This window comes from Alnus glutinosa, chromosome 12 (assembly GCF_958979055.1).
Source record: "Alnus glutinosa chromosome 12, dhAlnGlut1.1, whole genome shotgun sequence".
NCBI lineage: Eukaryota > Viridiplantae > Streptophyta > Magnoliopsida > Fagales > Betulaceae > Alnus > Alnus glutinosa.
The window spans coordinates 16,097,978-16,124,045 of NC_084897.1; the positions used below are offsets into that span (position 1 = coordinate 16,097,978).

Here is a 26,068-nt window from a genome sequence, read left to right on the forward strand (position 1 = left end):
AAAAAAATCAACTTTTTAATTAAAAAAATTTGTATTTTTATAAATTTTACATGAGTATAAATGGCATTTTACCTATTAGCTGTTTGAGGTAATTAACATAAAACCCTAACAGTAAGAGGGATTGATCGAAAGCAGCTGAAAAATGAAGCACATACTCCCACTGCAATTTTTGATAATTTGACAGTAACATTGTAAAATCCGTCTGGCATCTGTGATACTTCGAGAGAAAGTAAGTTTTCTAAAATAAAAAAATAAAAAAAAATAAAAGTAATAATAATAATAATAATAACTTTGAAAATTTAGAACCAGTAAAAAATCTCTAGATCGATATACCATCTTCCGGCGGAACCTCACAGTTAATTATTTTAAAGTAAAAAAAATCCATTCAAGTGAACCGTTTATCCTTATCAAATTAATAAATTATATATATTATCATTCATGCATGCATTGGGAGATAGAAGATTTATCTCCCCTCTCCATAAAAAAAAAAAAAAAAAAAAAAAAAAAAAAAAAACCTAACCTAACTGTTATCTTTGCGCAGCCGGCACGTACGCACCGCTCTGTGGCCCATCTACTTTTGACATTCGAGCAATCCAAAACAACACGTGGTCATAAAATTATAGACCAATGTCTAAAGTCTCAATAATGTCTTTTCCTTTTTTCTTTTTTATCCTTAAAAAGAAAAACGAAGAATTAGGAAAAGCAAATTAGATTAAAATAAAATGGCCCATTCTTCTTGACCGATCCTTACAGATCGATCGATGTGCATGAACCTGTACATATCACTGCTCCTACAAGTTGCATCTTTTCTATTCAACATAATTGGACTCTCTCGATCACCTCAATATTTTCAACATTGTTTTAACGTGTCAAATTATTGGTTTTTGTATATTTGCATTTTAATTGAACGATTACTTTCTCCTTGGTCAAAACCTCATTTATTGTTAGGCAAATGAATATAGACTTAAATTAACTATTCTCAAAAGAATGTCAGTTCTAAATAGTTATTATGTAAACCGTGAAATATGATAAACAAAATTTTGAACATAAAATGACTTCTTTCTCTTTCTCTTGAAATAAAAAGGATCATCGTAGACACGTGGGGTGAATAGTACGTGATGGTGCCTCTCAAAGAAAAGCCATAAATTGTTTTCTTATATTCATGCTTTGGTACCCAATCTTAATTTTTTCATACATGCTTTCGCCCTTCTAATAAAATACTTTTTTGCTCCGTCCCTTTAATGGATTACCTTCTAATTAGTTTCTCTTGGTTATCTATTTATGAATTTTACGGTAATTATAAATATTTTGGTTATTACAAATTCCTTTTTTCGTTTTTTATTTGTCAAGTTATACGTGTCATGTAGACTCATTCCCTGAATCAAGCACACAAACCACATATCAATTTTTTTTTTTTTAAATGAACAAATAAAGAAGGGTTACATGGGATTAGAAAACTGAATAAGAGATGGACTCCCCAAAGGCAAATCCAAAAAAAAAAAAAAAAATGCTAAATATACAACAAAATAATAGGAAATAGGCTAAGAAATGACAATCCTTTGTATCTTAGTATAAAACTAAGATATGGGTCGTACAAAGCAGTAAAAGAAGGAGCACAAAGAGGGGCACGAACTTTGAAATGCCCGTTAACCCTACCCTATCCTCCTAACACTACAAAAAACTCTACAATTGGCCGCGTGTCTACAGTACCTGTTACTGTAGACACGCGTCCAATTAGCCACATGTATACAGTACACGTGGCTAGAAATATGCACATCATAGTTGGCCGCGTGTAATTAATTACACGCGGCCAATTGGCCGCGTGTATTTTCTACACGTGGCCAATTGTTTTTATTAAATATATATTAATAAAAATAAATTTATTAAGTTTTGTATATAGCCACGTGTATGAAAATACACGTGGCTAATTGTTTTTATTAAATATATATTAATAAAAGCAAATTTTATTATGTATATATACGTATAAGAAATTGGCCGCGTGGCCGAAAGACACGCTGCCAAAATTTGGCAGTTTCAAATTTGCTTCAAATGCATGTTCCCGCGCGCCAGTACTGGACAGCAGCTTCAAAAGCAAATTTGCTTCAAAAAAATCGATAAACAGCAGCTCTCTCTCTCCCGCGCGCCACTAGCTCTCTCTGTCTCTCTTTTTTTGTTTTTTGATGAATTTCGCGTAACTTCAACAAACTCTCTCTCTGTACGTATCTCTCTCTCTCGCTCTCTCTCTCTTCTGTATCTCTCTCTCTCGCTCTCTCTCTCTTCTGCATCTCTCTCTTCTGTATCTCTCTCTCTCGCTCTCTCTCTCTTCTGTATCTCTCTCTCTCTCGCTCTCTCTCTCTTCTGTATCTCTCTCTCTCTCTTCTGTATCTCTCTCTCTCTCGCTCTCTCTCTCTTCTGTATCTCTCTCTCTCGCTCTCTCTCTCTTCTGCATCTCTCTCTCTCTCGCTCTCTCTCTCTTCTGTATCTCTCTCTCTCGCTCTCTCTCTCTCTCTCTGTATCTCTCTCTCTCTCGCTCTCTCTCTCTCTCTCTCTGTCTCTCGCTCTTTGTCTCTCTGTCTCTTGCTCTCTCTCTCTTTCTCTGTATCTCTCTCTCTCTGTCTCTCGCTCTCCCTCTCTCTCTCTCTCTTTGTCTCTTGCTCTCTCTCTCTCTCTCTGTCTCTCGCTCTCCCTCTCTCTCTCTATGTCTCTCGCTCTCTCTCTCTTCTGTATCTCTCTCTCTCTCGCGCTCTCTCTCTCTCTCTCTCGCTCTCTCTCTCTGTATCTCTCTCTCTCTCTCGCTCTCTCTCTCTCTGTCTCTCTCTCTCTCTGTATCTCTCTCTCTGTCTCTCTCTCTCTCTATCTCTCTCTCTCTCTCTGTATCTCTCTGTATCTCTCCCTCTCTCTACTGAACTTGTTTGTGTTTTCCTTTTCTTTTTTTTTTTCAGTTATTATATTTTTTTTCCTCTAAAAATAAAGAATTAAATTAAAAATACAATCAATTATTTAAAAAATAATTCAATACAGATTTAAAAAATTATTTTTTAATTTTTTTTTAAAAAAAAAACATATTGCCACGTGTATTAAAATACACGCGACCAATTGTGCAGTTAGTGTCAACCGGACCCACCGCGTGTATTTACATGGCCACTTGCACGCGGCCAACAGTTCGCCACGTGTACAGTGACCGTACACGTGGCGAACTGCAAGTGGCGAAAAACAATTTTTTTTGTAGTGTAAATGAAAAAAAAGGGACATAGAGAAGGGCACGGACCTCAAAAGGTCTTTCAACCCTACTTGAACCCCCTCTATGCAGCTTCAACATCCATCGAGAAGAGGCTGTTGATCGAAGGATGGGCACTGTATTTCCATCTGGATTAGAAGAGGAGGAAAAGACAGCGTGTAGGTATCTATGCATCGAAAAGTGAGTTCTATGCGAGAGCGAGGGCTAGACGGAGATGCAGAGGGATGCGACAGGAAGTAGAGAGGCCAAGGAATACAGTGGTTACGCGCGACTCTAGACAAGACCCACAAACCCACGAAAGTTGACAGATCAAGCCTGGAGAAGGCTAGGTTTGAAAACCCTTTTAGATTTGAGAACCAGTCACCGTATGTGAAAGGATTGAGGGCAGAGAGCAACGCAGACACGCATTATACTTAGTAGTGCGTTAGTACTTAAAGAAAAGATAATTGTAAAAGAAATTAAAGACAAAACAAAATAAAGAAAATACGTCCCAATTATTTGTCTTAAATTTTCGTAACCTTATATTTTCTTTCAAGTGCCGCGTAATATCGTATGATCAATTTACCAATGAATATAATAAAGGTAACACCACTCATCATTTCAAGAAATATTAGAATTAAAGTTTTGTTGAACTCTTACCTAAATAGTGCCACTGACTAAGTTGTTTGTTTGGATGATGTGAGGCAGTCACGTGGGCTACCCTTTTAACCTTTTTATCCAACACTCATTCATTAATTATTTAAATAACTAACTGTCTAAACAGTAAATATGAAAGAATTCATATAAAATTTACATATTGAAGTAAATAGTTGAACAATTTAAAATTTATTTGGATTTATATATTTTATGTGGCAATAACTGCAATTTGTGTCTCGAAAAAGACTTGGAATCTAAGTATTAACCTTTAGTTTATGGCCAAAACATAGTTTGTGGATGATATCAAACTACAAGAAATAGGAGGATTTTAAGCGGTCGCCCAAACCTCTTCTAGAATCTGAAAAAGACGGCTACTAAAGTCGGTTTGACTCGTGGTCCAAGTCCGCCACTAACGGCAGTACGTGGTTTAGGATAAGCACAAACCTTTGGCGATAATTTTTTTTTTAAGAAAAAAACTTTACTTAATCATGATCTTTTATTATTTTTATAAATATATTTTTAAACTTTAAAAAATATCAATTTAACGTATACATCTTTCAATTTTTTTCAATTTCGACCATTCACTAAATTTTTTCATTAAATCCGAAAAAATGTGTCAAAATTCCTAAAATACAAGGAAACAAATGCAAGAATCTAGTCATTGATCAGAATTTAACAGAATTTACAAAAATACTAATGTTGAATATTTTAATTTTTAATATTTTTTTAAAAGAAAAAATATGATATTTTGAGAATTTTAACATGTTTTAACGGAAAATTTTAATGAATGGGTGAAATTAAAAAAAAAATTAATATGCTAAATTGATACTTTAAAAATTAAAAATACGATTGTAAAAGTGATGAAAGATTGGGTGATAAGTGAAGTTTTTCAATAATTTTTTTTTTTTTTTTCAACCTAGGAATGTTTGGCAGTGGCTATAGGTAAGACGCAACAGCAGCCACAAAACGGAAATACTTGCTGCACAACCTGTTGTGCAAATATCAATCCCCGCCATAAAAACTGCGACGATAAAAGTTATTGTAGAGGCTTTCTACAAATAAATAGTATTAATAAGTTATAGCAGCAATTAAAAAGCTGTTGCTGTTAGAAGTTAGTTATAGCAGTCTGCAAACCACTGCCACATGTGACAAATTTCACCTTAATCACTGGACTCACCAAAAAAAAAAAAAAAAAAAAAAATTTAATTGAACAGCTGGTTTCAAGGGACATTTAATTTGTGTTTAATTAAACTGCAATAAAAACATATGGTAAATGGTCACACTCTAATTCATTTACGAAAATTTACACTATTGATCCATGTAATTGGCTTAAATTACGTTTTCTTCATGTGCTATCAAAATTAATTCAAAAATCCTTGTGGTTGGCCTAATTTACCAATCACTTCTTGGAATCAAATTTCGTTAAAATATTTAATAGATTCTATTAAGCTACACACCAGAGCTAATAAGACAGCAACATGTGTCAATCTTAACAATAAAAATATAAATACATAAAACTTAAAAATTTTATTATTTAAAAGAAAAATTGAAAAAAGCAAAGGGGTGATTGCCTAACCCCTAGCCAATGGGGCCACGCGGCCCCCAGAGGTGGCGAACGACGGCCATCCCCATGGGCTAGGGTGGCCGCGCACCACACCCGGCCACCTCTGGGGTGGCTACCCAACTAGCATCATCCCTTTTTATCTTTTCAATTTTTTTAAAAATAATTTTTAGTTTATATATTTATATTTTGTTATTAAAACTGACATGTGTTATCATCTTATTAGCACTGACGTAGTGCTTAATGGAATCTATTAAAAAATTTAACAGAATTTAACTCTTGGGAGCGATGGATCTCTGAATTAATTTTGATACCACAAAAAATAATTTGTAATTTAAGTAAACCACATGGACTAATTGTGCAATTTTTCAATTTATTTATTAGGAAAATTCTTACATATGCATCCTACGATTGAGAATAACCAAACCGTATCAGGAATGAGGCAAGACAGCCCAACCGTTGGATGGGGAATGAAATTGTCCATAAAGTTGATGAGACCATGTTTAGCAACTATTAAGTGCACCAGCACCACACTGGACCCTGGTCCACCAATCGGCCACACCAAATCCTTTTTTAGTACTCTAAAATATTTACTTGATGCCATATAAATAAAGTTTTCATATTTAAGAACAATATAAATGTTATTTAATAAAGTTAATATTTACTTGTTTTTGTTTTTGTTTTTGTCTTTTTCTAAACCCTTTCTTCAAATTTCAAAGCCATCATAAGAGAGTGTGACTTTCAAAGCTCAAAAGAATATGAAATTAGTTTTTTTTTTTTTTTCCTAGACTCTCTACTTTTTTTTTTTTGTCTTTTTTAAAGCAATCAGTTATTAAAACTTCGTAAAATTAATTATTTTTTCTTTTAAATACTTAAATAACCATTATCATTAGAAGTGACTAATCAAAATGATGTGGGAAAAAATAAAATTAGGCACTTTTATTATGGAATAGACTTTTTAGTACTAGGAAAAAAAAAAAATTCCCAACGCTAAGCTTGAGCGTATCTAGCTTAATTCTCTCTTTAGGATAACTTTGCAAAATTTTAAAAAAAAAACTGCTATTAGTGGCTCTTATTAGCTAGAGATGATTTAGCAAGATATGAATGCATATTAAGAGGCTATGAGAAGGGGAGCTTTTGGAGCAAGGCTAGGAGCGGAGTTTTGTAGAAGGATGGGTTTTGATCCAATCTACTTGGAAGGGGACGTTCAGGAGGTAGTTCGGGATTTGAATAGTGAGAAGGGGAGCCTCAGTCCGTTTGGAAGTATCATTACTGATGCGCACACCGTGCTTGTTGGGTTTCAGTCTTAAAAAGTTAATTTTGTGTAAAGATAATAAGGCGGCTCATCATCTTGCAAAACTTGCTAGATCACGGCAATTGACTAAGATTTGGGTTTTGTCTTGTCCCCATTGTTTGTTGGGTATTGTCAATTTAGAGCTTATTCCGTCTTATTCATAATGAGAATACAAGACCCTTTCAAAAGAAAAAAGAAAAAAAAGAGGCTATGCTTAGCAGCCGAAAGTAACGATTACAACCATGTATCCTCCTCTCTCCATCCTTGAGCATGAGCTTGAGGGTGGTCGCAGATCAATAGGAATAGAAGAGAAATGTATCTTGATAATGAAATTTAAGTGGACCTTAATTAGAGCTGTTGTCTCTCATACCATCAGAATTGAGGGTTCCCAACAACTTTATAAAATATCCGTGAGAGGTGGCAAATTATCCATACTATGATTGCTGCAGATGTAGCAAATTAATAAATTTTGTCAACTTTTTTAATGGTCGTGACCTTTTTTTTTTGTACTCAATTTTTAAAACTTAGTGTCATTTGTCAAAACTCCAAACTATATGAACCAATTTTATATATATTTCTAATTTTTTTTAAAAAGATTTGTTCTTTTATTTATAATTTATATATATTTTATTTTATTAAATGAGACACGTGTTGCGTTTATGTCCCTCTTGTTTGGGATATTGACGCTTGGAAAGTTTGTCATAAAAGTTTTGATATTGAGACGATAAATTAAGTAGTAGATGTAATACTTGGTATCATACAAGAAACGAAATTTCAAATAGAAATAGGTTGAGGCTTTTTATTGTATAATGCACCACACGAAATCAGTAATATTTTTCTTGGATGAACGACGCTAAATTCTCAAGTCTAAAGCCAGTTGTTGGCCATTCTTTATGATTACTGCTAAGCCTCTAAGAAGGTGATCGATGAGGTGACAAGACAACATGACTCATTTCGCAAGAATTTCCGAACACCACAACGTACCTCTATCCCACATCGCTAAGGACGAAGTAATTTCTGCTCTCTATAATGTTCTAGTGAGGGATGCTTGTTTGCCGGGCTTAGTAACGCGAGCCTGTAACCTGTGTAGGGGCATTAAGGTGATAGGACTCTGGCCCAGCCCAACTGGTCGGATTCTAGTTGCCAATTGCTGGCCTGCCCGTTCCAAGCCAAGAGCTGAGCCATGTGACTTGTGCGAAGGCTCTGGGTCACGTGGTTCCTAGAGTGGAGGGTTCTGCGTGAGGCTGGTTTCACAGAGCAGCGTTTACCTCCCGCTCTTGGCAGTGGAAGGATAACGGGTCAGTGGCAACTGGATCCAACACGGCCCGTTGGGTTGACCCCAGTTGGACCATCACTTTTCCTTCTTTTTTTACTGAACTTGAAAACCATGGTTTTTGGCTCAACCTGTTTCGTAATTCTCTCGAACTTTTGTGTCATCATGGCCGGGATGAAGATCTCAATCAACTTTTCTTCTCTTGTGATTTCTCAGACTTTATTTGGCGTTCCCTCTGGGCTAAATGCAACCAGACATATTTATACCCTCTAACACACAGGCCAGCTTCAAGCAACGCACGAACTTGCTTTGTAAAAGGATGGCCGAAGCCCCACAGAACTCGTACGTATACACCATCATCGTCACTGTAATAAGTAAATATAATCTTTACATTTACAACCAAGCTTTAATTGTACAGGCATGCCCCACATCTGTGAATGTATATAATTTCCGCGTTTGAAGTTCACAGCATCTATATTCGGGCATGTCAAAAAATTCAAGCACTCTCAACTTGGTTAGATGTTCAATGCCCAATGACACCTTCTTCAGCTTAAGGTTGGATGTTAGCTCTTCTACCATTTAAGAAAGAACACGTTAGCTGCGAGCCTGCGACTATATTAATGCATGCGGAAGTGGTGAAATTATTGTTCCTTGTTCGCATCCGTTAAATTTGGAATCAAAATCAGCCATGCATCCAAGTCCATTTTCCCCTCTGTTCACCTCTGTTTTCATGTTCTAAAACAGAGCCTTCATTCCCGCATCAATCTCTCACATATTTTGTATTTGGCTTCCTAAAACGACGTGGTCTATTAGTATATGCACCTCTTAATATTTTAGGATTTGCAAAGCTCAATCATGGAGATCATGTGGCCAATGCACCAGGTCTGATATAACAAATTACCAATCACTGCTACACCAATGCAGGAATACATGCACTGTAAAGTAGGAAGACAATTGGCCGGAGAATAGTTCATTCCTTGTATTCAATTTCAATCGTATTGATAGTCATCCAATCTTATCACGTCAGTTGGGAGAAGATGATCCACCAGATATGTGCATCGAGTCCTCGTAAGTTGTGATGTTATCGTCACCCTTACCAAGGAATAAGGCAGTAGTTGAATTACTCTGTATTACTTACTCTAACATACACGAGGATCAGCTGCGAGAAAAAATGTAGAGAGAAGATCAAGAGAGGTTTTCAAGTTCTAAAAGCGGCAGCAAATGGTCAAGTTTATGAACTAGGAAGCCAAACTCAACCATGGAGATCATGTGGCCAATCCACCGACTCAGTTTGTTTTTTTTATTCGTGTATCTGAGTGGTAGGAACTAGGAACTGCACATATTTCATCTTTTGAAGTAGACTTTAGTACCATGCTCTCCGCCACAGTAAACACCCTCCGACCCCACTTCTCCTCCACCTTCCTCAGCCCCCACCCCACTCTAACCGTCCCGCTCCAACCTCCCCTTCCTAAACCGTCCCCTAAGCCCATCTCAGCCACTTTCACCCCCCTTTCCAACCCCCAAACAGCTACAGCTCTACCAGCCCTTCAGGCCTCCAACCCCACTCCTATACCCTCCAAATTCAGCTCCCTCGACGCTGACCGCCGCCTCGGCCTCTGGTACGAGTACGCACCGCTCATCCCCTCCCTACTGCGAGAAGGCTTCTCCCCTTCTTCCATCGAAGAATCCACTGGAATCTCCGGCGTCGAGCAGAACCGCCTCGTGGTTGCTGCCCAAGTTCGGGACTCCCTCCTTCAATCCAGTCTCCTCGTTCGACACCGGCGGCGCCGAGTAATTGTACGAAATTCGGCTCCTGAGCGCCCAGCAGCGCGCCGCCGCTGCCCGTTTCATCGTTGAGAACAGGTTCGACGCCAAGGGCTCCCAGGAGCTCGCCCGCGCCATGAAGGATTTTCCTCGCAGGCGTGGGGATAAAGGGTGGGAGAGGTTTGATTATGCGCTCCCTGGAGATTGTCTCTCCTTTATGTATTATCGGCAGAATAGAGAGCATAAGAAGACGTCAGAGCAGAGGACTGCTGCTCTAGAGCAGGCAGTACTGAAAGCTGCGGAAACTGAGAAAGCCAGAAGCAGGGTGTTGGAGGGGACCAGTGAGGGGAAACGAGGGGATAGGGTTTCCACGGTTCGGGTTCTGGTGGTGAGGTTGAGGCTTGGAGAGGTGGCGGAGGCGAGTAGCGCGCGTGCATGGTAGTATTGCCGGTTTGTAGAGCTGAGGAGAGGGAGCAGGAGGTTTTGGTTGCGCCATGGAAGTCTAGGAGCGAAGGTGAGTTTGGTGTGGTGGTGGCGGAGAAGGGGTATAAAAAGTGCCTGGAAGCCTAGAAGAAGGTGTTAGCCATTCTTTATGATTACTGTAAGCCTGGAAGAAGGTGATAAGGCCGGTGACAAGACAATCTGACTCATTTCCCGAGAATTTCCCAACACCACAACGTACCTCTATCCCACATCGCTAAGGACGAAGTAAATTCTGCTCTCTATAATGTTCTAGTGAGGGATGCTTGATTGCCGGGCTCATTAACGCGAGCCTGTAACCTGTGTAGGGGCAATATTGTGATGGGACTCTGGCCCAGCCCAACTGGTCGGATCCTGGTTGCCAATTGCTGGCCTGCCCGTTTCCAAGCCGAGAGTTGAGTCATGTGACTTGTGCGAAGGCTCTGGGTCACGTGGTTCCTAAAGTGGAGGGTTCTGCGTGAGGCTGGTTTCACAGAGCAGCGTTTACCTCCCGCTCCCGGCAGTGGAAGGAAAACGGGTCAGTGGCTCCCGGATCCAATACGGCCTGTTGGGTTGACCCCAGTTGGACCATCACTCTTTTTCTTTTGGGTTGAAACTTTAAAACCACGATGGTTTTTGGCCCGTTGGGATGTAGTTGTGCATCGACAGGCTGCGGACTAAACTTTATCTCTGAATATTTCCTTGTCTTTTTATGTAGAGTTTTCGTTTGTTCTTCTTAATATATGTACACCACTATTATATAATTATCTAAATAACCAAATTATTGTCCTAGTGTATCTTCAACTTTTACAATGATCTTTCTTTTTTACATATAATTATGACGGAAATCACCCTGGCCCCTAAAAGTTATTAGCAGGCATCCGCCTGATTGAATCCACCCACTTGCATGGGTAATGGACGAATTTTTCTCCCATTATCCCAAAAACTCCGCTCATCTACAAGCGAGCAATCGGTCTTTGGGTATGCACAGTGATAATACTTGCCCACACACCTAATATTATATAAGGTGTAATATATTTTGTTTAGATTTAACCGTTTGCCCCCATCTCATTTTACGAACATTCTCATCTCCCCATTTCTCGCTAGCTGACTCTTAGGACACGTTTAGTACGTGAAATGACTATTCTATTAAAAAATAAAAAAATAAATAAGAAGCTATTAGTTGGAATAGAATAACTATTCGTATTCCTTAATTTAATTTTAACATTAAAGTAAAACACTAAATATATATTCTTTTGTTTGGTACAATGTGCAATACGCTAATGAATGAAATCATATTTTAACCAAGTTTCCTAAAACACTCTTATAATACAATTTTAATTTATATTTTTCAGGAATTTTTTTTAGAAAAAAAACATAATTAACAGTTATGTAACAACACTAGCCAAATTGGACACTTTCTTTTTCATTCTTTTCTCCCACTTCTTAGCATGTCCTCGCGCCAATATAGCATAATTAACAGATTAAGAAGCATATCTTCTTTAGTTTTCTTATTTTTGGAAAAAAAAAAAAGAACCCTTCTATATATAACCTATACTTGAATCTATGTGGCTGGAGGTTTTTGACCCCTGCAACCCACCTTCCACATCCATAGCATCACGGTGGAAGATCATTGGACAGAATTTCTGTTTAATTGGCACCAAAATTCCAAGAAAATTGTTGAACTTGTTGTCTACAAGTACGAGGAAATTCACTTAAACACTTCTGAAATCAAGTAAAACCTTCTTAATAGAATCAACCAATCCACCAGTTGAGGCGACAATTGCTACCTGCAGGAAGATTATCGGGGCAGGGGAGGAGCAAAAATCGTCATTAGCGACAACTTTATTAACGATGACCCAAAAGTCAATGCTAATATGCGACACACTTGGGTTGACACTGATAAGGTTTTTTCAGTTCCAAAAATAAGGATTTATTTTTATTTAAAAATTTCACCCTTATTTAATTAAAAACTCCTCCTTTTTTCCATTTTTTTTTTTTTTTTTTTTTTTTTTTTTAACAAAAATCACTCATGTTCTTATTTAGCTTCAGGAAAATTCTAAAATTTTCTAATTAACTTAAAAAAAAAAAAAAAAAAACTATTTCTTGGGAATGGTCCAAAATAGTCCAATTAAACCTTTTCTAACTAGCACTCTAACGCTAAGGCTGAAAACACTCTCAATGGGCCAAGAACCTTAAGACACCTTCTAACTAAAATTGTGCCTAATTACCTAAAACAACTTTTAAGCTCAAAACTTAAATTAAATGGATCAAATGCACTTTCTAAGCATCTTCTACAAATTTTCCAAAACCTAAACAAATCCAAATTCTTTGAGATTTATGTGAAAACAATGATACAGAAACATTTAATGACTTAATTTTTGGTTCTAATCGTTTTTTAAAAAAAATAAAAAATTACACAAAAACATGTTTCTTAGAACATAGGTATTTTTCCAATTCCTTTACTATTTACCCTTTGCTCTCTTCTCTCCATCTTAATTTCTCTCGAGTGCCATTTAATGACACAAGTATCGAAAACATCTCCCGCCAACACACTCGATGAGTCATTGTTTTCAACGATTCATATTTAATTTTACTCTCTTTATCATAAAAAGTTTAGAATTAAATCTAGACCGTTAAAAAAACTATAGCACAACACCTAAGCTAAATCCAGAGATTTTAAATTTGAAATAGATTTTGAAAGCAATCATACTCACCCCAATCAAGCAAAATAGTAAGTTTTAGAGAATTTGCCACTTCAAAGAGTAATGTTATTTAAGAGACTACGACACGACTGCTGTACAACTGAGACAACGTGACAGTAAAAATCATTCATTGTTTCACTACCACGTCATCAAATTGTATACTAATCGTATAACAGTCTACTCTGACTTTAATAACCTAAGTGATGTTCAGAATTGGCTATTTAAATCGGCATATGGAAACTGTTCAACATGTATAATAATGTTACACATATAAGCATTTATTTTATTTTTATAATATTATCTCAACATGTAAAATAGTTCTTTACAGATGATATCAATAAAGTAGACAAAGCATCATGTGATCTTCTAAATCTGGAAAGATTTTATTGAAAGAAAAATGAATAATATCAAGTATTAGTCAACAGTTTTCAAAATTCTGGTCTGGAAAAATAGCGACTCTCCCCTTAAAACGACAGAGTTGTGCCCTGAAACACTGAAATGTTAGACAACAATTCAAACTAAACGCCATGAATGTCCGTGGTCCCAAAACTTGATGCCATCTACAACACCTCACACCTAATACATGTTAACTTAGCAGAGCTGCAGTAATAATTATCAGTGACAGTAATTTTGAGTAATAATTACCACTGCCACTCACTTTGACTTTAACCGTTTCTTATCAAATATTAAACTAAAAAAAAAAAAATCAATTAGTACTCTAGCTTTTTCTTGATGAATTAAAAAGGACAAAATTGACAAATATAATTTTCCTAATAACGCTATTATAAAATGTTATTGGTTGCAAAGGGAAAATTTCAGTCAAATTTAGGTTGAAAAATTAGAACTTATGGAAAGCTAGTTGGAAATAATAAAGGATCATATGTTTTATAAAAACGAGAGACGTCTTAGAATGTTAATGTGCCTATAATAAAAACTAACTTAGCATATGAGATCTTTCACCTTGACCTCCAAACTATCAAATGATCACATGGATTAGAATTCCAGTTATGCTGACAACAATAATAAAGATAATAATTACAACAGTGATTATGAAGATGATGATGACAAAATAAATAGATAATAGGTTGCTCCTCTAATCGTTAATATTCTATTATCTAACAATTCTTATAAATATAATTTTTAAAGGAAATCAACTTTGTTCTGCACTGTGTAATTAATTATTCTGATACTCGATAAATGTTTTAAATTCCATTAAGCCTGCAAGTTATAAAAACAGAACTGTACTTAGTTTCCAATACGATGATGATAAATAAACATAATCACACTTATTTTAAAACCTATATGAAAATGATCTTTGTTCTGCAAAAGCAGATTTCCTAAAATGGAATTCAGTTCACATGCTTAGAACTATCAACTATGTTTTCGCATCACTTTCTCAAACGCCCCCCAAACCTTACATTCAGAAATTTCCCCACCTCAAAATCTTCTACCTGCTCCAAAGCAAGCACAAAGAAGAGATCAACCCCTTCACTGCAAGAGAATGCATAAGGTATTCATCACTTATTTCAGCTGCTATCTGTTCTAGAGTTTGAAATAAAAATTTGTATCATTGATTGTGTGCTTAGTTCTTTTCATGTTTAATAAATAATTAAACATTAAGCAATGCCAATCTCTACCACTAGAAGAGATGGAGGTAAGAATTTCAAAGCCTAGGCAAAGATCTTTGAAGCTTTTACGGAAGAAGGTAAATTATGTTTTTGTTTTGAGGTTGTGGAGAGCGGTAGAGGACTGATGTGTTCAGCTGTGTTTTGTTTGGATGGAGCGAAGAGTCTGCTTGCGAAAATGGAGGATATTTAGGAGTTAAATCAGTCACAACATTTCATCAGAACAACCAGGGAATACAATAGGGCGTTCTTGGCTCAAAGATATTTCAATGACCGAGGAAGATAGGCAGAGTATGGAGGGGGAAGGTGATGGGGATTTATCAGAATTCATGAGGGAAAGAATTTTAGGGGGTGGGTAGGTTTTGGCTAGGCGATCACAGATCTTATCAAAATTGGGAAATCTGGATATAGAGGAAGCCTACAATCATATAAATTGGAATTTCTTAGTATGCGTAGGGTGGATTCAGATATGTTGAGCATTTACCGAGCTAGATCCAGTTTTGTACTTCAACTGTTAAGAGTTTTAGTATTAGTGAATGGTACTCCAGCTGGTTCCTTCACTAGCTCTAGAGGTTTAAGACATGCTGTCACCACTTCTCCTCACTTTGGATATGGAGATCCTGAGTAGAATAATTGTATAGTTTAGGGTGGGGAACTTGTAGGTTTCAAGGTTGGAGGAGGTAATTGGAAGGTTATGGAGATCTAACATCTTCTAGATGTTAATGATACTATAATCTTCCGTGAGACAGAAAAGGAGTTATTAGATTGATTTCCTTGTGTTTTAGAGTTGCTTTTGCTGACTTGACATCCCATAAAATCCATATTCTTTACCTGGCCCACTATCTCCATAACATGATGTAAATGTAGCTCTGTTTCCTAATCAGTAGACAGAGGTTCTACTTTTGATTTCTTTACAGAGGACATTTGAACCATGAACACCTCAGTGATTTGTGTGTGTCCATTTTTCATATTGTTTCTTTGTCTAGATCTTAATTATTAAAGATCCATTGAAACTTGAGTTATTATTTTGTAATATCACAACTTCCATATATAATCCCAACAGTTCTAGTCCACAAATTAAATTTGCCTGTGTTGCCTTTGTATATGATTGTTGTTCTTATCATGCTACACAGGAAATAACTTAGAAGATGGCAAAGAAGCTAACAAGCTCTACGAAAGAATTAGTGATTGCTCTCAGTATCTTACTTGCAATTACATGGACATCACATGGTGACAAAATGCCAGACTTTGATTTGGTTGTAGCACAAGACCGATCGGGTAATTTCACCACAATAACCGATGCCATCTTTGCTACTCCCAACTTCAGCTTTCGTCGATACTGCATAAAGATTAGAGCTGGAACCTATAACGAGAACATCATTATTGGTGAAGAGAAGCAAAACTTGACATTAATCGGTGATGGAATGGATAGCACATAAATTACGTGGAGAAAGAGCTTTAGTGAAGGAAACTCAACCTCTGGTACAGCAACAGTATGTGAGTTGGTCATCCAAAACTAAAGCTACTCCCAAGTAACATAGCATACATAAAAGAGAAAAAGTAGTATAGAAATCATATGGCACAAGATAAATTAGTATAGATCCCTTGTGTACACACCACATGCCACATGTTTGCATGAGAATATCAAATTTAGAGAATCATGATAAAAGATGCTCATTCATCAAATTTAAGGTACAAAACAAACAATTAATTTTGATGTCTGGACTTTTTTCAATCAGTTTACTGACAGATTCTATTTTATCGCTAGGGATACATGCTGACGGCTTTGTTGCAAAATTCATAAGTTTTGAAAACACAGCTGGAGCAGAGAATATGCAGGCAGTAGCATTAGCAAGTGAATCCAGCTACTCAGCCTATTACAGATGTAGGTTCATTGGATTTCAAGACACGCTTTATGCCAAAAGAGAAATCCAATTTTTCAGAGAGTGTGAAATCTACGGAACAGTAGATTTCATATTTGGGGATGCAAGAGTTGTATTTCAGAACTGTAAAATCCTTGCCCGCAAGCCTCTTCCTGGGCAGTCAAACACAATAACAGCCCAAGGAAGAGAAAGCACTGAAAGCATTGGTGGGTTTGTAATTCACAACTGCACGTTAACTGCAGCGCCTGACCTCCTTACTTCAAACTATCCAGTCAAAACATACCTGGGTCGGCCATGGAAAGACTACTCAAGGACAGTAATCATGGAAAGCTTCCTTGATGTTCTTATTGATGCACAAGGCTGGTTGGAATGGGAAGGCAAGCCAACACGATCAAACACCTTATATTATGTGGAGTACAATAATCAAGGGCCTAGTGCAGACACATATAATAGAGTAAATTGGACAGGTTACAGGGTTATTTCTAGCCCTATGGAGGCTATTGCGTTTACGGTGCGAACATTTATCAGTGGAGATACATGGATTCCATCCACAGAAGTTCCATATTAACCTGATTTGATCGAAAGCCCACTATTTATTATCAGTCTTGCAAACCAGCGTCTCGCAAAGAATAATCTAGTGATTATGTTAATTTTCAGCTTTTTCATAATGTTATCAATTTAATAGCATTGGTCCAAACTTTCAGTGTCCTTGTAATGTTCTCAGTTTCATAACATATTTAATACAACCAACTAATGTCTGCAATCATATGAAAGATATGATATAACATATTAATGCTAGTTATATATCTTTGTGATTGTCCCAAAAAGTAAATGCATGATTCATCCACTTTACATCTCTGGATTTTTACTTGCATCCAATTTTGCACATTAAAAAGTCCTAGGTACAGTTCTTGATAATCCACCTAAAACAGAACTGAAACTTTTCTTGTTTATTAAGAATACTAGTTTAAGTATCACAGCCAATTAGTTTGTTTATTTTCCATAAGAAAAAAGCATGACCATCATGACCATCTTTATCTTTAATTAACATTATCCACTACTACACTAAGAAAAAAACATTATCCACCACTACACCTATTGAGCATTCCAATTTGCAATTACTAGTACATTATAATATAAGAATTTCAAGTATACCACATTCTAACCAATCTATTTTATTTTTTTTTACTAGTAATTTACTGAGTGGCGTAGAATTTCCACAAAGATCAAGGAATGAAGGAGAAATCAAGGATTCCATGATATTATATATCATTTGTGCAATGTAGAATTTAGGTAAGGAATGTAGGAGAAGCAATGAAATAAGGTTAAGAGAAAAAGTAGTCATGTGACATGAGAATGGAAATGAGAGATTCTGAACAGATTTTGCCAATTGAGCAAACATATATCCACTAGCACTGCCATTGAAGAATAGAAGGATTAAATAAAAAAAATAAATAAAGTTCACCTGAAATTTGAATCAAAGTAGCACTTGCAGTAGAAAAAGTTACAAAAATCTACGAGACATTATGCTTGATGGACTTGAAGGCTCAATTCAAATATCTAATAAGAATATGGGATAGTATGGATGAGAATTCTCCTCAGGCCATTATGAGGACAAAAAATAAAAGTAGATCAAATGGACACCAATACAATATTAATCAATCAGCTAGTCATAAACAAACCAAATTCCTACTTTAATTTTTGCATCGAACTCAAATTAAAATATGACTTAAACTGTACTTCTAAGCCTCTCCGTCTTCCACTCCATTCATACATTTCAATTTGCTATATGAAAGAAGAGGTAAATTACACTTTGTTCTCCCAAACTATCGCTTTATTCTCACTTATCGCTGCAAATATTAAATCACCGCAACTCACCTCCTCATTCGAAACTTCAATTTGAAAGTAACCCTCCGCTCAAATCAGACATTAATTTAGACACACAAAAAAAACATATAATGTGCATTTGCACGTGAACTTTCACCATATAAAATGACCAAATTACCCTCGAGGTATAACATGATCAAATTGCCTACACAACGTCAAACTATCTTCGAGAACAAACATCTAATGCCATCATTGCCATCATCAAAACATGGGGGAGAGCCTTTAGTTGAAATAGTATACCAAGACGAGAAAAAGAAAAGAAGAAAGAGAAAAGAGTTTGAGAATAAAGCACTAGAAGAATTAGGGTTCTCCTCCTGCTCATGTATTATTTATAGTTGCCAAACATTGTAAGAGTACATAAATGCCCCAATGTTACAATAATAAAATAACATCAAACAACACGTCAACACTCTCCTCAAGCTGAGGTAAAAATATCTCGCCAAATCCAACCTGCTTAAGATTGCATGAAAGCCGCTACTTGACACTCATTTTGCTAGGATATCAATAAGTTGTTCTCCAATAACAATCAAACCATTCGTCCTTCTCTCGATCAATCGAATTCCCATTTCAACCAATCGAACCAGCAACGCACTGTTTTACTCACACACGTGATACACTTTTAACACTACTACTGGCTCGATTGATCGAGCCATTCTGTGCCTGGTTCGATCGATCGAACATGCTATTCATTGTCTTCTCCAAATGAAAATGCTCCAAAAACACTATTTTCTTCCAACCTTTTCTTCTCTCTTACACCACACTTCACTACACCAACTCATCAAAACCATAAAAACATCACTTTAACAAAAATATGTTTAATCAAAATCCAACAATCAAATCACAACGCAACAACAATACCACACCCAATCCTTATAATAACAACACAACACCCTTCCATTCTCCAAATACCCAAAACAACAATAACACCAAACATCACAACCCAATAACCATATTCTTTTTTTTTTTATATATATATATATATATATATATATATATATATATATATATCAAGATATCATTAAAAGCATAATGCGTCCCAGGTACACAGGAAATATACAAGAGAAGCCAACAACCATATTATTTAACCAACTCTCTCTTTTTCTCTCTGCCGCTGCGTCTCTAAAGGGGGGAATAACAAAAACTAAACTCCTCCCTTCTTTTGATTTCTTACAAAACTTCTCTCTCACATTTAAATCCTAGTTTGATCAATTGAAACTTACTTCAATCGATCGAGATGTGTCATGCTTATTTTAAAGCATGTCATATCTCACCTACTCACACGGTACTTCGCCAGTTCAATCGATCGAAACTCACTAGATCCAATCACAGTCGTCTGATCTCACCTACCCGCATCACATCATTCTGACCGTTGTAATTTTGATTGATCAAACCCTACTCCGATCAATTGAAGTACGTCAAACGAGTCACTTCACACCTACCCACGTGCGCAATTTTGCCACGTGTAAATTCCACTTTGATCAATTGAGGTTGACCAAGTCAAACTAGCTCATCCGCCATGTCACCCTTTTTTGACATCACAAATTTAATCAATCAAACTCCAACTTCAATTGATTGAAGTATCATTTCCCTATTTTTACCCCCATTATTTTTTCCAATCTCATGACCCAAAACATTTCCCGAAATCATGCTCAATCCAAGCCTATCCCTTGACGCTTCCAAGCTTACAAACCTAGAAATAAACCCCAATTGATCACCCTAATAAACTCCTCGATTTTCAGCAAAATCCACAATAATCAAATTAAGGATTAGGAAATATTATTCAACCTAATAAGTTAACGAAAAACCTTAGAAATTAACGCCTGTAAAACCCACTAGTCAACATCATTATAATGGTCATCAAGAAGTTTCCTTATTATTATAATTTCGTCCTTAAAATATTCCGAACCCATCTTGTCCTCAAAATTACATCCCTTAATTCTAGGGAATAAAATTCAGAGTGTTACACAGAGATCCAAGGGTCATCAAAGTGAGTGGAGGATGCAGTAGCAAATGTTTCTAGTCAAGACATCAGCCAACAAAGTGTGTCTACATGTTCCTTGCTAAAGACACTAGTATAAGCAGAAGCAGAAGCAGAACTAGAATTTGGTGCGGAAACGGTCATCTCTGCCATTGAAGTATGAATGGCACAAGGCCTAGCTCCACCTCCTAAACAACATGAGTGTCTCTCTAGGATTGCTTGACTGCATACGTGACATCTTTATTCTTCAGCTTAATAAGAAATAAAATAAAATAAATAAGTAGGCCTTAGTTTCTGGGGTTCCAATCCAAACTTTTGTCATTAAGCTCACAAAGGGTTAGATTCTTATCATTTGCATATTGGAAGAGGTGTAATCTACTGAACACACCAAAAACATTTCTCAATAACACTTGTATGCACAAAGTTAAGAAAACAAAGAACACTTTTTAAGATGATAAGAACAAGCAATCAATTCAAACTTTCACAATCAGCAATATCAATTCGTTTGCAACAGCCCCATACTGAGCATAAACTTCAATTAAAAGAGAAGACAACAAAAACCTGAGAAAGAAAGGAACAGTATTTATCACACGAACTTGCATGAGAACTGCAACACGCATGCACCTACGCTCACACACACATGCGCACACGCACACACACACACAATATATATATATAAAGGACTTACCCTATTGTTCTTCCCTGGGGGATACCATATAGGATGTGACCATTTGCTTGAGAATCTTTCCATTGTATCAAACGTAGGTAACTTCCTGTACAGCAGAAAGCCGGAAACCAAAGTGATTCAAGCCAAAACCAGCTAAAATTTACAGAAAAGCATTAATACATAAGATTGAATAAAAAATGTTAGATAATGCAATTAAACTACACAGAGCAGTATTCCGGTGACCTGCAACTGCCCAGGGGTAACTTAGTGAGAGAACCTAAGAAAAAGAATTTTCATTTTCAATGCTTCCCAAGTGCATTAAAGTACATTATACAATAACAAGCAGCTGTAAAATTGAAAGATTAAAGAAGCCTGACCTATTTAGCTCTAAAAGGGATTAGAATTCAAAATTCAAGCCTTATCATGGATTAGGAATGGGATGCATAACTCATAAACGAAGCAGATCTAATTGAGCAAAAATACTGGAAATTTTTTCAGCATTGGTTTATTGGTCCTTTATGAGTTTGGATTGTGGCTTTGCTCCTTATGCCTTGAAAACATGGCTAAATGCTACCAATTTGATAAAAAGTTAAGTACTTATTGTAGTCTAATTCCTAAAACATATTTGCTGAAGCATCACAACCTTTTTCATTTAAGTCGCAAATTTGATAAATAGATTAATTCTTGAACAGAATTTGCAATCATATTAGAGAGAGAGAGAGAGAGAGAGAGAGAGGTGAAGAAGAGAACCAGTTGGGAGGGGGAAAGTTGGAAGCAAGCTTGTCTTTTCTCTTTCTCAACCTCACTAGCTTTGTTGCTTGATGGACTAGAGCAGTTGGATGTACATACGACCAGTTGAAGGAACACAATGCAATCATTTCCTAATCTCTCTATGGCGTATCAAGTAGTATTTGTAATGTAAATTCATATTCTACTGGTTTCTTGATTACTTCATTTGCCATAAATATATAGATCTTCTCATTATAATCAACAGGCATGCTTCTACATTTGGACTTCGCTTGAATACAAGCCCTTGCTCATAACATGGGAGTTTTATGTATTTACAATCTGGCAGTGTCCACCAAAGACATCCTTCTCTACCATAACTCAAAAAGGCTTCCTAAAAACAAGTGTTGCTAACACCAATCCATCCGAACAGCAGATGTATTAGCCTTTCTAAATAGGACCCCTTTCATGGTATTATCTCTTTCTCGTGCAAAAACACACCAATCCCACAAACGCGCATGCACAAACCCACACCTGATCCAACCAACCAAAAGGAGATAGATAAAACTCGTAGAAGAGAAAGAAATAGGACCTAAAGATCCACAATAAATAAACAAAACAAAAGGATCCGTACCGAACCCAGATTTCTATCTTTTCTCATCGTCCTCCTAAATTGGTTCTATTCCTATATATATACAGCTAGGACATAGGTTCTAACGGTAATCTCCCTGGAACTCTTCATATTGCTTTTGAAACTTCAAAAATGGTTGAGAAGTATAAATCTTTGCCGCTTGTTGATGAGTGCCAAATATTGTGTATTTGGACCCCTTGATTTGCACTAGTTAGACCTTTAGCCTTGTTATTTTTCTAATGTTTTGGTTAGTTTTTGTGTTTTCTGTTTCTGTAGGACAATAAGAGAGGAATGACAAATTTCATAAGAAGATAACTGGAAATTCGGAGACCCTGACAAGTCGATCGATCGAACTTAAAATTCGATCGATCGAATATTTGCCCGAAGTCGATCGATCGAAATAAAAGTCGATCGATCGAATTTTCCAAGAAACTGCTTTTGCAGAGCGCGCCAGAACGCCCAATCAGAAGCCAAAAAGCAGTCCTCCCTCTGATTTCCGCTGCAGAACACGCTGGTTTCGTGTTTGGGGTTGTCTCTAGCTGCAGAAGAACACTAGAGGAGGGTAGAGGAGTCATTTCTTGCCATGGCTTTCCTCTATAAAAGCCATAGCCATCCCCTTGTTGAGAGAGTAGTAGAGAGAGTAGGAGAGGAAAGAATAGAGCAGAAACTCTATAGTTAGTTTTAATTTCGTGCTTATTGTAGTGTAATTCAGTAGTTTATTTTCAGAATACTTTCTCTTTGTAGAGCTTTTCTTTCATTTCCATGGTTGTTCATCATTTTCTTGTGGTGTTCTTAATCATGGAAGGCTAGTAACCTCAACTAGGGTTGAGGATGAAACCTTTCCATTGATGACACTCACAACCTTGCTGTACCACTTGCACATTTAATGATATATCATGTTAGTTGTTCAAGTTCCATTCATTTAAAGCTTTATCTTTTGCAATGAATGTGGTTAGTGGTGGATAGAGGACATTTTATGTGTTTCAACCGACTAATACATTGTTTTATCGGTTTGAATGATGATATCCATTGTGATTGAATGATACATTGGATGTTTTGATTTCAATCGGTACTCTTTGTGATTTGTCAATGTGTTGGATTCATTTAATGGTTCTTGGGTTTATGGTTAAGAAACTTGAATAACACCCTAAGCTTAATGTTCTTTGAGTGTTCAAGTGGAAACCAAGAGTGTGAGTTGTAGGATTTGGTTTGGTGGATTCCTTAACCTTAGTTCCTTTTATTTTACATATTTTATTACATCTCTTTCATTTAGTCTTTTGTTCTTGAATCAAGTCTCAAACCTTTGCAACTAGGTTAAAATGAGGTTGATTAAGCAAGATACCAATATTTGACCATTTCCTTGTGGGATCGACCTCGCACTTGCATAACACTATATTGCAAAACGATTCGTGCACTTGCGAGTACTATTTAAAACACATCACTTGTACCAACATAGGTGATAACATCTTAATCTTTGGTAACTTTTGTCTTAAATTATACTCCGCCAACAATTCCTTGTAATGCTTATCATTAAGTAATCTATCAAAATGTGTGAAGAACTTTACAATATCATAATCTGACTGTAAATAATCCTTCAAGTCAGCATTCAAACTTTCACTCAATTGTGTCAAAGTCATTCCTACAGAAAAAGACATCTTGACATATGCTTTAGCCCATTTCTCTTTCACTTCAAATAAACGTTGTAGCCAAGAATTATCACATACATTGTACTTATGAAGTATAGCATCCCAAGCACTAAGGAACTCATCTTCCTCTTCCCAAACTTTAAAACATGCATTAAGATCACTTCTAAACCCATTCTCACCTCTTAATAAATGACCAATATGTTTCAAAGCATTTTGCATTAAATGCCACGTACACAATCGATGGTAAGTATTAGGCATCACCACTAAGATAGCTTTTGCCATTGCTGGATCTTGATCAGTAAAGATTGTATTTGGCTTCTTCTTCTTCCCTGACATTGCCTCAAAAAAAGTTTCAAACAACCACTCAAATGACTCTATAGTTTCATCGTATAAAAGTCCTGCCCCAAATATCACAACCTCTCTATGATGATTAAACCCAACAAACATTGCAAGCGGTCGATATTCCTTATTAGTTCTGTATGTCGTATCAAAAGAAACTACATCACCAAATAACTTATAATCAACAATCATTTGCGCATCTGCCCAAAAAATATTTGTTATTTGTTCTGCAGCATCCAACTGTAATGAATAATAAAAGGAAAAATTCTCTCGCTTTTTCTTTTCAAAGTATCTAAGTAAACACCCTGACTCACCATATTTCAGCTCTCGTTGTCGCTTGCTGTGAAGGTAATTTTTATGATCTTGCTTGGTGTAACTAAGAACATCTTTCCCACCAGCTTGCCTACCCATAAACTCATACGAATCTTTCAATTTTATACCACTATCATAAGCCAAATCAATTTCCAATGCTTGTGCATGTGAAATCCTTCGTTGTGATGGCATCATGTGAGCACAATGTGAAACATGAAGAGCATGATTATGACTGAGCTCAAGGCTCTGTATACAATATTTCTCCTTCTTTTTATCAAGTCGAATCTTCATATGTGCTTGGCAACCTGTCCTTGTTTCAGCTCGTTCACGTGTTTTTTGAACATACAAATTGTCTTGAAGTCACCACGCCATCTACCTTTCTTTTATTACACCAATCTTTACGAATACTAAACCCATAATTTCGTCCATACTCATTATAAAATTCGTATGCCTCTTGTTCAGAACCAAACTCCATGTCAAGCTTTGGCGTATAATCAGTAACTACATTTTCATTGTTCTTGTTCGTCTCCTCCATATAACTATTCAAAAGATAAATATAAATGTGTAACAATTTTGAAATCTTGTTAGAATATGCTAGAAGACTTAAAAGATGCTATGTCAATTTTGATAGAATATTTCAACACATTTTTTCTTTTCTTTAAAAGGGAAATACATCCCAACGAGTAGGTTCTATAAAAAATAATTATATGATTGGGCATTACAGAACAATTTTTTTGTTCGTTCACACAAAAATACATCTCTTTTATAACAAAAATTATTTCTTTCACGGAACACAATTTCAAAAAGAATTTTGTTTTTTGCTTTCATAAACAATAAAAACTTCTAAACTGATAAAAACAATACACAAAACACAAACTAACCTGTCATGGGAGTCTTGGATGGCCTCTTTATCTGGAAACATGTGCAAACTCGACGCCATTTTTACTTGTGTTCACCTTGATTATTTAGATTTTCCTCAGTTTTGGTTTCCCGCGTCGTTGTGAATGGAAATCTTGATTATTTAGACAAAAAATGGAAATCTTGAAAGCAAGCAAACGAGAGCGAGAGATGTAGTGTAAAATTGAGACCTTTCAGTTTTGGTTTCCCGCGGTAGCAAAGAGACGTGGCTTTGTTTGGCAATTTTTGTTTATTTCAGTTTTGGTTTCCCACGTGGTTGTGAATGTGAGAGAGAGAGAGAGAGAAAAAAAAAATTAAAAAAAACCCAAATCAATAGCTTATGTTTAACGGATCCTTCACGGAGTTAAAAGCATAAAGACAAAAAGACTAAAAAGGAGGAACGGCTATATATTTTCCCACAAAGCCAAGAGAGAGAAAAAAATAAGAAAAATAAAAAACGTTAAAAAGGAGGTGAATGAATCGTAGCCGGTGCTTAAAAGTACCGCAGATATGTGGTACTTTTAAGCACCGCATAGTAGCCGGATCC

General features: G+C 36.3%; 2 protein-coding genes and 1 pseudogene across 2 annotated transcripts; 2 read left to right on the forward strand and 1 right to left on the reverse strand.

Annotated features, from left to right (window-relative positions):
* Positions 1 to 9,157: 9,157 nt before the first annotated feature.
* On the forward strand, positions 9,158 to 10,407 carry LOC133851811 (rubisco accumulation factor 1.2, chloroplastic-like; annotated as a pseudogene).
* Positions 10,408 to 15,701: 5,294 nt separating this feature from the next.
* Positions 15,702 to 17,110, forward strand: LOC133852303 (pectinesterase 2-like). Its single transcript, XM_062289035.1, has 2 exons — positions 15,702 to 15,833; positions 16,324 to 17,110. Exons 1-2 carry the CDS (start codon positions 15,704 to 15,706, stop codon positions 17,004 to 17,006), a joined length of 813 nt encoding a protein of 270 aa, XP_062145019.1. The 5' UTR covers positions 15,702 to 15,703; the 3' UTR covers positions 17,007 to 17,110.
* Positions 17,111 to 20,776: 3,666 nt separating this feature from the next.
* On the reverse strand, positions 20,777 to 25,564 carry LOC133852592 (protein FAR1-RELATED SEQUENCE 5-like). Its single transcript, XM_062289364.1, has 5 exons — positions 25,506 to 25,564; positions 25,015 to 25,163; positions 23,780 to 24,929; positions 20,992 to 21,123; positions 20,777 to 20,864 (listed from the first exon to the last, which is right to left on the reverse strand). Exons 1-5 carry the CDS (start codon positions 25,562 to 25,564, stop codon positions 20,777 to 20,779), a joined length of 1,578 nt encoding a protein of 525 aa, XP_062145348.1.
* Between the last annotated feature and the right edge of the window lie 504 nt (positions 25,565 to 26,068).